The following is a 14,705-nucleotide window of genomic DNA, read 5'->3' on the forward strand; positions in this document are numbered from 1 at the left end:
GAATGCCATTTGCAAACAAGTAAAATTCCTGTGCCAAATACTTCAATGTAATGCCTTTAGTATGTCACCTCATGATGTAAATTTACAGAGCTTTTTGGTGGTCATAGCGATCATTCCTCCGATACCCTCGAAGGCATTCGTGGAAGCCACAGATTATGCTGCCTGATATCAGCGAAGATACCGGATTTCCTAGTAAGGTTGCATTAGTGTGATCCATTGAGGTAACTAAAGCATCAGTATGCATACTATAAAAGGCCAAAGATGAGAAAGATGAGAAAACGGATTGAAAAAGTGCTAATTCAAGGAGTACGGACTTGCCCATTTCCCCAACATACCTTTTTGACCTTAACTATAATCCAATAAATAAGATTCAAGAAGGCATAAGATGGAGGGAAAAACTTTGGGAGGTCTGCTAGGCACTTTGCAGTACGTGTGAGGCGCCAAATCTACATCTGTACATAATTCTTCCTTTTTTTCCTCGTCCGGTGGTTTGAAAGCATCTACCCTAATGACTACCATTACTGTTTCTGACAACAAAGAGCTCACAAGTGAGATTATCTTTTTTATTGCCATAGACGGCCTCTATTATTGAGAGGCAAACATAATAGGATGCACCAATGTAGTCCTGTGGTTTGGTTTGGTTTGAAGTGAATGGATGCGATTACAACAATACAGCATGTAAAAAGCTTCTGTAAATTGATTCATCCTCCAGAAATGCAACAGTCGGTGTAGTGTGAAAGCTAACGTAAGAGCTGGAAATCTGCATTGACCCTAAACTGTGACCTGAATGATTAAAAAGCAGCAGGGAGTAGCCGTCATTGTTTGGACAAAGTGCTGACAGCTCACATCAAGCATCACTACGCACTGCAAAAACAGCGTCGGGACCACACTGGAATACGAAACGAATATATATATATATATATATATATATATATATATATATATATATATATATATGGCTGAAATGTTTATGACGTTTATCTGAAAACAATTCAAACCTACTGCTCTTTATATATATATATATATATATATACACACACACACACACACACATACACAGATGCAATAGCCATCTGAAATTTTCTTCTAGAATGATCATTTTAAAAAGTTTAATAATTTTACTTAAATGACAATTAATAGGTCATTTTCATTGCCATTTAAGTGAAATTACTGAACTTAAATATACGAGCTTGATAAAAATGATCATTCTAGAAGAAAATTTCAGACGGCACTTGGAGGCTTTTGCATATGAACTCTTCCCATTTCTTTGTGACACCGTGATATATATTATGACTCCTCTTGATATATATTGATATATATATATACAGTCATGGTCAGAATTAATGGCACCCCTGGTAAATATGATCAAAACTGGCTGTAAAAAATCAATCTGCATTGGTTATCCTTTTGATCTTTCACTCAAAATATTGCCAAAAATCGAACCTTTCATTGAAGTAAAAGAATTAAGAGTCGCGGGGAAATCACATTATGAAATAAATGTTTTTTCTCCAAAACACGTTGGCCACAATTATTGGTACCCCTAGAATTTTTTACGAGTAAAATATCTCTGAAGTATATTCCCATTAATATTTACCATTTTTAGCACACCAGGGTGACTAGGAACATTAAATTGTCTAGCTATGACTTCTTGGTTCACAGGAGTTTAAATATGAGGAAACACAAAGGCCAAAAAAACAAAGAATATAGTTCTGATGTGCATCAAAAGATTGTTGAGCATCACAAAATAGAAAGTGGCTGTAAGAAAATAGCTAAAGAATTGAAAATCTCCATTTTGACCATCAGGGCAATAATTAAGAAGTTCCAATCAACTAAAGATGTTACGAATCTGACAGGAAGAGAACGTGTGTCTATATTGCCTTAATGGGCGGTGAGGATGAACGTTTGAGTGGCCAAAGACTCTTCAAGGATCACAGATGGAGAATTGCAGAGATTAGTTGAGTCTTGGGGTCAGAAAGCCTATAAAAAATAAATAAATAAAAAATAAATAAAAATAAAAAAAATCACACAACCCCAACATCACCACATTTTGTTTGGGAGGGTTCAAGATAAATCCTCCTCACTCATCCAAAAACAAACTCCAGCAAATTCAGTTGTCAGACACGACTGGACCTTCACACGGCACAGGGATCTGTGGTCAGATCAAACAAAAAAAAGAGCTTTTTGGCAGCAAACACGCTAGATGGGTTTGGTGCACACAAGGATAAAAAGTACTCCATGTGTACAATTTAATATACCGTTGGATCTTTAATGTTATGGGCATATTTTTCTGCTGGAGGTCCTGGACTACTTGTTCATATACATGGCATTGTGGATTCTATCAAATATCAGCAGATAAAAAATCCAAACCTGACGCCTTCTACAAGAAATCTTATAACGGGCCGTGGTTGGATCTTCCATCAGGACAACCATCCAAAACAAACATCAAAATCAACTCAAATTTGTTACGGAGCACAAAATTAAGCTTCTGCCATGACCGTCCCGGTCCCCTGACCTGATGAGTGGAGTGAACTGATGAGAAGAAGCAACAACATGGATCTGGGAATCTGAAGGATCTGGAGAGAGTCTGTACGGAGGAATGGTTTCTGATCTCTTGTCAGCTGTTCTACAAACTCATCAGGCATTATAATAGAAGACTCAGAGCTGTTATCTTGTCAAAAAGAGATTGCAAAAAGTATTTAATAAAAGTGTGCCAATAATTGTGGCCAACGTGTTTTGGAGAAAATCATTTATTTCATAATGTGATTTCCCCCCACTTTCAATTCTTTTACTTCAAGGAAAGGTTAGAATTTTGCGACGCAAATACTTTGAGAACACGAGGAGCTAATATCGCAAAAAAAAAAAACAACATCTGGAGCATGACTTCTGAGAGCACGAGTCCCATAATGACACATTTCTTTCATGTAATGTTTGTCAAGAAGCTTTTTTTGTTTAAAAACCGGTCAAACACGCTCATAAACTATTTAAACAATTCATCGTGAGTTTTAGAGGAACTTCACCAAAGTAGCTAAGAGTGACACTTCATCCTGAGTCACTGGAGACATTTAAGAGGCTACTTAATACTGTAAGGCACTTAAAAGGCCAAACTTACAGTCAAAACAGCCCTAATGGTTTATTCTCCTTTGAGGTATTTGGTTCTCCCGTCTTTAAAGGATGTTGGGATTACCTTACGGTCGACAAAACCATCTGCAATGCTTTGACTGAATGTTTTCCACTGAGGCCGACGTAATCAAGAGCAGAAATCACAAAGTCGTAGGTGGCCGCAGGGATCGCTTATATCAGAATTGGTAGTGCAGAAATAAGACATCTATTTTTATGCCTTTCTGGCCCACGACTCGAGAACCTTTGTCAAGCTCTATTCAAGAACCACACGTATCACCTATCCAAATGAATAAAGTTAAAAGTGAAGTCACGCTAGGCTCACGATCCGTGCAGCAAACAGAAACCAGGTGTAATGTAAACATGGGACCTGCTCTTTTGAAAGTCTTCATGTGTGTGGACACGGCAGCCCTTAACCGAACACAAAGGTTACATTCAAGGTACCCTTATGTGCCCGTTGCCCTCAAGTGCTGGAACATTTGACAATGTGCTGAAATCTATGATGTAATCGTCTTTTCAGATGGGGGGGGGGGGGGGGGTTGACGGAGCAGACAACGGAGGATTACATTAACAACCAATTGGTTTCAAGAAACCGTTTTCTTATCTACAGGTCTTTCTCAGAATGTCTCATTCTCTTTGATACATTCACAAAGCTCAGTAGAATGAAGTGCTTGTTCTCTGTTGAATGGAGTAAAAAACCCACATCACTGAAGTTCATAAATGTCTGCCATACTGTGCATTACATCAGGCCACGTACACACAACAGAGCTTTTCTCTCAATATCTAATTTATTCTGCAATACCAGGGTCATTCCTGTCCTGAACCGGCGATGGTTGATCATAGTAAGAGTTTGGGATCCTGCTGCTATAAAGAAACATGAACGCTAACAGTTTAAAACATTTGGAGTTTATGACAGACAGGAGTGATTTTTGTGACCAGAGACGTATTATTGTCCAGTAATACTTTTCATTTATGCCACTTAAACTTCTGCTTTCTCTTGACTTTTCGGGAGTGAAGTTGCTTGTCAAATGCAATTGTATCAATAATAAGCTCTATATAAGAATGATAGAATTCCAGATAGGATTCAGGATTCATTTAATTATTTTATTTGGGTCTGTTTTGTCCATTTTGCTTCAATATTCTTGAAAGTCTGCTGCGGGACAAGTTTTGAACTGCTGAGTGCATGTGCAGGAGGGAAGATATTAATGTGCACAGTATGAAAGAGAAGGAATGATAGCGAGACTGACTTATATAAACCCAAAATATATATTAAAAAAAATTAATATGCGTGTTATTTGTCTATCAAGCAGGAGGAGGGGGGGGGGGGGCTGCACATTATTTCATTTTAGCATTGATATTGTGCGCATCAGTGATATGACGGGTTCAGGCTACACAATATTTTTGTCTGTTACGATAGTGACTGTATCAGATTATGTGATCTTGACTATTAAATTCTTGCCTTGTCATGGACAAGAAACAGACTACACGTTGCTTCACGACCAATCATCGATTGGTTTGGCATCTTTAACGTGTGTGATGCCATTGAGAAACAATGGTTGTACTAGCCTAATGCTAAATCCAGTACTCACCTCCGCTATCGTTCGCCAGCATTTATCGTGGTAGTCGCTTGAGGAAACATCACAAAGGTAGGACTATTGTTGCCATGAACCTTTTCTCCATTGCATAATTCCATCTAGCAGCACCAATACAATTGTCGCTCTTTTGTCTCGCCATGTTTGAAAGCGGTGTACAAAAGGGCTTATGTGCTCCTATTGGTCAATGTCACAGATGTGACAGAACCCATCATGAAGGACCGAAAAATAATTAATCATGCTTGTCTTTCTGTTGGGATGTCGTGAAGCGTTGCAGACGCGGCGTCGGTGTGTTTAATACATTACACGAGATGTGTTCTTGCGTTCTCTGACACCCATTGTCATTTATGAATGACCATGACACCCTACGGCAAACGGACCATGTCAAAATCGAGCTGATATCGTGTAGTCTGAACCTGGCAATAGTCACATAGCAGGATATGCAATGCCTGTAGTAGAGTGTACCAGGGACCATGGTTCGGATTAATTGCAAAGTTTAAAGGTGCTGTATGCTACTTTTAAGCATGCATAAAAATACCATAGCATGTTTCCTAAATATCTGAAAACATATTAAGTTCACATTCTCGTTTCTCTGAAAAACACTTCTACAGCCAGTTATTTTACACGTTCCGTGATGTCAGTCGGGTTTTGTTTTGGTCTGTGTGATGATGTCGCCCACTCCCAGTTCACCCAATAGTATTTCGACACCCCGGGATGCCAGTTGGCAGGAAACACAGCGTATCGCAGCCTTGGAAACCAGCAAACAAACTGGTCAGAGATTACAGATTCCACACAACCTAAAAAGCCTCAGTATCCATCTAAAAATATCTTTGAACGAGAGCATATTAGGGCCATAATAATGAACAGGACACAATACTTTAAAAAAATTGTGGGAAAAGAATTTAGCGGGAGCAAGACTAAAAATCTATACGGTGCAGACCTCCCAAGAAGTGCTTCATACCGATTTAAATAATGAACTTGTCGTTTTAAACGGTTAAACTGAACATTAACGGTTCAGAACTGTTTTTTTGGAAACAACACAGCATTTGGAGAACATTGTTGTTAAAGGGCAAATTCCACCTTAACAAATCTATTTTAAAAAAGATACATACCTTGTGTTTTAAATCCAAATGGAGGTAAATAGTTGGTAACTTTTGCAAGCCGCTTAAAGTTTCGGTCCAGAAACATGGAAGCTGGCTTACTAAACCTGCAAAAGCATAAAAAATAAAATATAATGAATGCACATTCTATGGACAACTAACATTCAGATGTAGACAAATGCAAATTCAGCAAATCTAATAGAAGACTGCAAATTTTGCACAGTACCAAAAACATCTCCATATCAATTCCAAAGGGCTAATAAAATATAGCCAAACAACACATTCCCTTCCTGGACATCAGGAGCTTGGGGAGTCAAAAGGGGCTTTTGTATGTGAGAGGTCTCACTTCATCTCTGCTTTGACCTGTGATTAAAGTTTAAAACAGTGTGGCTGAACCAGCACCAATCAATCACGAACCCAGGCCTCCGTTCACCCCTTCTCAAGAGGAGTCAGGGGATACCCTACCCGGAGGCCATTTCCCAGCACACTCCCCTCTTAAAGCTTGATGTGCAAATGCAACGATGAATGCCTGTGCTTCTGACCCGCAGATCCTCGCTGTCATTTCTTATCTACTCCGCCTGCTACCAAAGGGCATTTCGACAACATTTAAAGCAATACAAATGGGAAATCTCCAGGAAGTGGAACACTGAGCTGCTCAAAAGGTGTGAACTTTCAGAAGCCATCAAACAACATTTTTCAATACCAGATCCCTTGCAGAGGTCATTTTATAAGAACCAAGCAAGTTTAAGACAGCAGAAGCATCTTCCACAAACACGTCGTGAACGCTGCCTCTTTTCTGCTTCCGTAAGTGTGGCCACACGATGGATGTCTGTTTTTACGACCCTCCCAGCTCAACAGGCTCATTATTCATTTACAAACATGAGGATATTGGATCATTTTTCAGGTTTTGTTCCCCTTCTTTCTGAGGTCTCTTATAATTGAGTTAGAAAATTGCAGTAGATTGGTCAGGGGGAAGACTAACAAGGAAAGCTTGGCGAGAGGTACAGACGGTTTTGAAAAAAATGGGTTCCCTTAAGAAAACTTAAAAGACTAATCATGGGTCAGTAGAGAGAACACACGGGGCATTTAAAAATACAGCTCCTGCTTTTAGGAAGAAAAAGCAGCAGAATTCCTTTCCCAAAATCCTTTCCAAAGTACAGAGCGGCAAGAGTTAATGACCATCAAAATTCACATTAAAGAGAGCCATTTAACAAGCCTTTTTGGTAACAGAGGACTCTGGTTGCTTTTAAACCATCTAAATCTACAACAATGTCTGCTATGTCGGGAAAAAGAGGACAAAGATGATGTCAATTGAAGAAAAAGTCAGGAAATGAGATGAGGAAATGAATGGGCTCACTATTGGCAACTGTTTAACAGACTCTGATAAAAGTGTGTCTATTTCATGTACTAATCACTTTAGGCTAGAGGATGTCCGACAACGTCAAGAAAAAAGGAAAAAACGGCCGCATCGGATACTCTTCTGATATCACCTGATAAAAAAAGACAAAGTGAAGTCTTGCCAAAACAAACTGTGATTAATTAACTCGTGGCTTGTGGGGTGCGGACTAACTCGCATTATAAATAACTGGGTGAGAGACCTTTAGGTCTAAAGACAGACAGGGGTCTGCTTGTCATAAAGGGGTCCTGAACAGGAGGCCTGTGCACATTGTGCTCATTTCCTCATGGCTATCTCTCACTGGGGGCTGTATTTTTATAACCGCCCACTCAAGTTCAACCAAGACATTTGATTTAAGAGTCCAATACAAACAATTTTGGGAAAGGAGTAGAGGTGTTGAAAATAAAGTTGATTCCATGGGTGAGCAATCACTGAACTAACAGAGGGTGGGATCACATGGCTTCAGGTGGTTTCCTACACATGCAGGGATCCCCTATTAAAATTAAACCGCTAAAGGGAGAGATAAGCAATTGCCCAAATGACCACATACTGCACATGCAATTGGGCTTTAACCCTAATAAACCCATCCCTACTTTAACCAACCACTGATTAGTGAGGCTGATACGTTTTTCTAGGTTTTAAAAAGAAACTGTTTGAATTTCACCATGAGTAAAGCATTAAGAAAATTATTTAATTTTAAAAGCATGTAAAAATCATAAACGTTAATTTTTTTTTAAATATGTAGTTTTGAGCATTTTCAAATCTAGACTTTTCTATTTAATGATGAGCTTTAATATAAAACTGCACAAAGATAAAAGTAAAATGTAAAGGCACAGTAAGTAAGTAAGGCACAGTTTCTCACCTGTCTAATAAAACGCATAATATATTAAAGTTTTGTTGTTTCCTGGAAAATCGAGGAAATCGAGGGTAACGCGGACATGACGTCACTGATAGGCGACCCAATGATACAGACAATTACACTGGTTAAAATGGCTGATTTAAACCTGGTTGGAAACATTTGGGATAATGTAAGTTCACAAGTCCACATGTAACAATTTTCTAGTGTTTTTTGGATATTTTAATCCAAAAATCTTACATATTGTGCCTTTAATTGTAGTAGGTGACTTTCCTGAATTTGAGTCTTAAGGGTACACAATAAGTCTTAGATGCTTAAAAACTATCCAACTACAAAACTACTATGATTTTTGTATTCATTCAATGGAAACACTTAACAATAAGGTCCGATTTGCTTACATTGGCTAATGCATTAGGTATCATGGACACGCACTAACAATTTTCACAGCATATATTAATCTAATGCCTCTACATATACTGTCTACAATACTTGGTATTTTTTTTAACTATTAAAAATGCACGTTTTTTAAATTATTAATGAGCATGAATTAAGGAACAACAGTGTATTTATCATTTATAATTATTGTTGTACAGTTGTCAGCTTGCGAAACCTATTATCTGTTTTATACGTTCAAAAAGTACATAAAATGTTTCTTTAGTTCACCGGGATTCTGGCAACATCTTAACTGAATCAATGTATCCTAAACATCATTATAAATAATTTATCATGCAATAAAAAAGCTCAAATATTTGTGTTGTAATGATGTGGCAGCACTGCCTTTTGACCCGGAAAAATAAACAGAGACCCTGAGAACCTTGATCCATCACATGTTAATTAGAGGCACATTGTAGACTCTGTTAACACATATGCCGTTAATTGGGGGACCTGTTAAAAAGATTTAGGCACCAATTCAGTCATTGCTCTGCTTTATGGGTCTCTTGATGCTTGTACTGCCTCTAGACAAATAACAACAAAACAAAACTGCTGCTACGTGAACTTGTCATTCTTGTTGTCAAGTTCTTTACACTCTCTCTCTCTTCTTTAAAAGGTTATTTCCTAAAATTAATATTTTTGTTTAGTCAGTTTTTGTTTAAATCAATCCAGGGCAACCATCTGACTAAATATTGCTGTTGCTATTGTGTGATAGTTACTGTTTTCTGATAGCTGCTAAAATCCCTTCCAAAATAATCTTGCTTGATTGGTGGAAAATCTATTTCTAAACAATCTTATGGCGATGAGAGAAATATCCGTGAACAAACCAAACCGTGATGCTTAATGTTTATCATCGTTGGGCATGCTGTAGTGGAAAAATGACTTCTGCTAACAATAGCCAGCAGGAGAATTATCCTAAAGATGAGGGAACAATGGAATACGGATGCCAGCAAAGACGAAAAGCTCCATCAAAGGGCCATGGCGTCACTGAGGGTCGCTGAGTGTTGTGTGACATCATTGAGAGTCGAGGAGCGCTCTGAGGATTTAGTCAAATGGAAGAAGTTGACTCATTCGGTTCTCCACAGTGGCTGCTTTACAGAGCATTTTCCTCTCAGCCGCAAAGACAGAATCACTGTCCACTTCCAAAAGAGTTACAACAGGCGCATTGTGGAGCTGGCGAGCATGCGGAAGTGGTTGTTTGTTGTGGTAGGTCACAAATTAACAAGGACTTAAAGGATCAGAGGAACAGCTTTCTGTTCAATCTGAGATATTATGAGACTGGCCTCAGGGGCTTCGTAGCTGAGAAGTGACATAGTGTCTCTCGAAACCAGGGAGAGTTGAATACACAAGGAACTTGGTAAATCAGGACTAAAGAAGTAAATCTTTAACAAAGCGGTCTTCCATTCACAGAGTTTGTACTTAACTCCGAAGACGACAGAGAGCTCAATATTGCAAAGCCTTCCAGATCAAAAGCAGGTTTTAAAAAAGCTGAACAGATAAAAATAAAAAAGATGAATAAAAACACAGCTTTCAGCCAAAGCTTCTTTGTTTTCTTCCAACCAAACTTCCATCCCATCTGCCATCTTCAATTATCCTCCTTTTGAAATATTAAATACCTTTTCTCAAAACCACATCTAGCAGTGCGCAAAAAAAAGTGAAACTGCAGTAGACCTCAATTCATATAACAGCAATCAACAATAAAAAAGATTCTGTCAGTCACCACTTTTATGAACAATTAATTTTATATTTAGACATTTGTCTTGGAGAAATATATATATATATATTCATATAATTTCAATATCACCCATCTCAGACTGCTAACTTTAACTATGGTGCACCAAATTATTTTTACTGAACCACCAACACCGAAATTATTACATGTAATGTAATAATCAACAGTCAAATAAAAACTGATGCATGCAAGGCAGTTTTTTTAATGATCAAATTATGTTTCTACTCAAATTTGTAGAAACATTTAAACGGTGGCTGTAATATATATTTTGACAGATTTATTCAAACATACATTAAAGTGCCCCTATTATGCTATTTTAAAGATTCAGTCTCTCTTATGTCGACAACACAAACCAAACTCTTCCAGGCCTCAGCTACAACTAGAGTGTTTTGTACAGGGTCAAAGTAGATATTTGCGGGCAGTCAATGAAGACCAAAGGCATTATGCAAATTTGTTAGATTGTTTCATAGGTATGTAACAGGAAATGAGACTGGAATTGCAGACAACTCAATACTTCTTTATTTTAGGAGACAATAACTTTATTTGTCATATACTTTGATATTTAAAAGTCTTCAGACCTATTACATTCACACACAGCTATATTACACACGGCATGAAGGGTAATATTTGAAAACGCATAATAGGGGCACTTTAAATAATTATGATTAAGACATCAAAATATAATTAATATGATATACAGAGCATATTTACCTGTTATAGCTTATACATGTGTGCACGAAAAAGACACTGGCACAATGAAAACGTGCCATCGGAAAATCACTTATTTCAGCCGAAACGTAAACTGTTTTTCAGTGGCCTAAATATCAGTGCGTCACTCATTTAAAACAGCAGATTGCGCAACAACGTGTACAATAAGTTACAGAAAAAGGCAATGGGTCATTCTTATTGTGTTCACCCTATTATGTGAATAAAAAAATCGGTTCATACTTTGGATAGATAGCAGTCATTTTGGCAGCTGCATAGCCGGGTTTGCAGGATCCTTCACTGAGGTTTCCATACTTGTACACCAACTCCGGAGGCCTGTAGACAGTTAGAGAGGAGAAGAAAAATGTAATGTTGTAAATGTTAAACCTGACAGGAATATCAGACAGCATAACTGTGCTGCAGGGTAATGGTGAATCTGAGGTATATTGTTTTTATCTTGCCTGGCACATGATGAATGACATCTAGATCAGGATGTGATGGATTACTTTGTGAAACTTCGTTTATCGCTGATGTGTTAAATAAATGAAATAGTCAAACAATAGGAATGCAACACACTCTGCTGGCTGCACAAACAGTGAGCGTGTTTATTTCATACTTTTGTTCTGAAAGAATGTTCCAAGCTCAAAACAGCTAACGCTCTAAAGACGGCATTTGTGGTATGATGTTACCACATAAAACTATTTAGACTTGCCACTCAGTTTTATTTTTATAGGAAAAAAAGCAAAAACTGGTTACACGCTCAGTAAACTAAACAGGGCCAGCGTTCCGGGTTGTTTAAAAGCTGAAATGTAAAGTACTTACACTAATTATTCCATAAAGATAGTTTATTTTTCAAACTTTAAAGTTGTCTACTTTTCTAGATGACTAAACATCTGGTTATGCGTGACAGAAGTTTGCACAATGCAAACAATGCTTTACAGACAGCAATGCCATATAACTCATGTCTTGTTAAAATCTGTAATGTTTGGAATATTGTGGTTATACTTTTAAAAATTGTGTATTTTAATGTTTATTGCCTCCATTGTAGGTGCCTTACAGTATTTTTGTTTATTTAATTTTTATTGAAATGTTTTCATTTTAATCAGGGTAGAGTTATACAGACACTATATGACACTATGACACAAAAAAGTAAAAACTTGAACAGAACCTGAAACAATCGGGCCTCTTTTTAAAAGACTTACAGTATTCTATTATTTTTAGATATATTTACAACAACATTCAAAATTATGGGGTCGGTAAGATTTAAATAATAATAATAATACTTTTATTCAGCAATAATGCTTTAAAGGTGCCATGTGTAAAAATTGAGGTAAAAATATCCAAAAAATTAGCTACACGCATCAAAAGAATGAGAAGAAATAAGGGCAATGATGTCATTAAAAAAATGTCAAGTTATAGTGCTGCAGAGATATCAACCTTAATTAGCATTAGCATTACTAGCCACGGCCCGACAGGTGTCGTAATACCAGTTTCGGCCATGGGAGGCGGTATGCGGGGCACATAACCACCAGCCAACCTGCAATACACGACACGAATAACTCGCACGGCTTGTGGGCGTACTTGAACCTGATGTCTATCGTGTGGAAAGTACAGCCCACTACTTCATTTCAATTCAGGGAAGAGAGCGGAAGGATGGCTGAAGCCTTTGGCAAGACACCCCTACAACCACCGCGCTCTGAAGCACAAATCAAATCAAATAAGAAAAGGACCGCTCGTCACGGTCCGGGCTCGAAAGCGCGGGGGACGGCGAGCGAACTGCAGCGCATAGCCCTGTTTTACAACGTTCAGCACCCATTCTGACACGCCCGGGATCGCTCCCCATGCTTTCGCACGCATAGCTAGGGGCAGAATGGTTAGACCAAGTGAAACAGCGCTGCGTTACCTCACAAGTTTAATTCGTCAAATAAACTGACCTGTGTGAGAATTAATTCAGCACTTGCGGGTAGTTCGGTAGAATTAAATACCATTTTTCCTTTATATCCGCGGGACTCGCGTGTGATATCTGTCTATTATTAGCAATCGCGCCCTGCTTCATACCACTGTAACGTAGAAAAACATGAATGTTTTCACTCATCCATTAACATTATTAGATCCATCAGCTTGACAGCAAGTCCCATCATTCAGCTTGTCACTGTGTCATAAACCTACGCCTTTGTTATTGTAAGAGGTTAGCGACCCCTAGTGGCGAATTTTTTTTTACATATTGTAGCTTTAAATCTGACTTTTACATTGTTACAAAAAATACTGTCAAATAAATGCTGTTCTTTTGAACTAATGTAAAAAATAAAGTAATGATGCTGAAAATTCTGTCTTTACCATCATAGGAATAAATAATATTTTAAACTATATTAACATAGAAAAAAGTTATTTTTGTATTTTAACCAAAAAAATGCAGCCTATGTGAGCAGAAGATAATTCTTTCAAACATATTTTACAATAAAAATATCTTACAGACCCCAAACTTTTAGACATACATTATATAAACATATAATATATCAAGTGGTTGTAACAATAATAAAATATTGAGAAATCCTCTAAATGGATGGGGGCAGCAGACACGCTCCTACCACCTAAACTGAGCGGCATCATTAATAACCTGCAGCTCACAATGAAAGCAGTTCAAATAAACAGGTGAAGAGGACACAGGTCAGGTCTGAGAGGCCAATGGGTTTGTGTGTGTGTGTGTGTGTGTGTGTGTGTGTGTGTGTGTGTGTGTGTGTGTGTGTGTGTGTGTGTGTGTGTGAAAGAGAGAGAAAGAAATCAGGACTATCTGATAGACTGGAGGTGGTTGAGAATGGACACATGCTGGCTGGACCACCTTGTTAAATGGCATCTAAAGCATCAACAGTGATTTTTAATCCAGTATTGAGATTAACACAATTAAATAACTGTCCATTTTTCTGAAGTGTCAGTAACGCAAAAAAAAAAAAAAAAACATGTTCTCCGAATTTACATTTTTGATAAAATGCAGAAACTCCAGGTTTCAACATCAAATCACATTGTCCGACACTAAGTGCCTTTTCAACAGTTAAAATAAAAGCCACAAGACACTTATTTGCTGAAGCCTTCATTTTGATGAAGTGCTTGGCCCAATGGGACAGTGTCATATTTTGTTGTCGTGACAGCTCTGAGTCTTTGAGCAGCAGAGCGGATGGTGGATTGAGGCCAGCTGAATGATGAAGTGCACCACACAGACAGTTTTTGCTCACAGCGTCAATGAAATCTAAACCTGTCGAAGGCTTTGCTTATTGTACGTGCGCATGGTGTGGACAGACATGCCTTCTCTGATGCTCAACACTGAGAAATTAGGGGGAGGTGAGAGTCTGAGAGTATGGCTGCTTCAAAGATGAAATGTAAACATATACCTACCACACACAGACCTATCATACATCACAACACGTCACACGAGGTCGCTGGAATAGATTGCTCAAAGACACTGATGGCACTGAATGGGGGCAAAAGCCTTTACTGCTTTTAAGACTCTTTAGTACCCTAGATTTTTTATTTATTTAATGAGCACTGATGATAAATGATTTTATTTATTAAGCACTGTGATATATTTCTCTATATACGGTAATATGTATTGCTACAACCACTTGATATACAAAACACTACTATTCAAAAGTTTGGGGTTTATTTTTTTAAAGAAATTCAGCAAAGATGCATTCAATTGATTAAAAGTGACTAAACCCATTTATAAAGATTTATATTTCCCCCCCAAAAAAGCTGTTGAACCTTCAATTCCAAAAAAGAA

The 14,705-nt window shown here is 37.9% G+C and overlaps 1 protein-coding gene across 3 annotated transcripts in view; it reads right to left on the reverse strand.

Moving 5' to 3' along the window:
- st3gal3b (ST3 beta-galactoside alpha-2,3-sialyltransferase 3b) overlaps positions 1–14,705 on the reverse strand; it is a 117,892-nt gene that overhangs the window by 27,001 nt on the left and 76,186 nt on the right. For all 3 annotated transcript variants that reach the window (XM_079612632.1, XM_079612634.1, XM_079612633.1), the window contains 2 exons: positions 11,174–11,266; positions 5,822–5,916 (listed from right to left, as the gene is read on the reverse strand). In XM_079612632.1, coding sequence (XP_079468758.1) covers positions 5,822–5,916; positions 11,174–11,266 — 188 coding nt within the window. The remainder of the gene's footprint in view (positions 1–5,821; positions 5,917–11,173; positions 11,267–14,705) is intronic.

This window comes from Phoxinus phoxinus (assembly GCF_949152265.1).
Source record: "Phoxinus phoxinus genome assembly, chromosome: 5".
NCBI classification, from domain to species: Eukaryota; Metazoa; Chordata; class Actinopteri; order Cypriniformes; family Leuciscidae; genus Phoxinus; species Phoxinus phoxinus.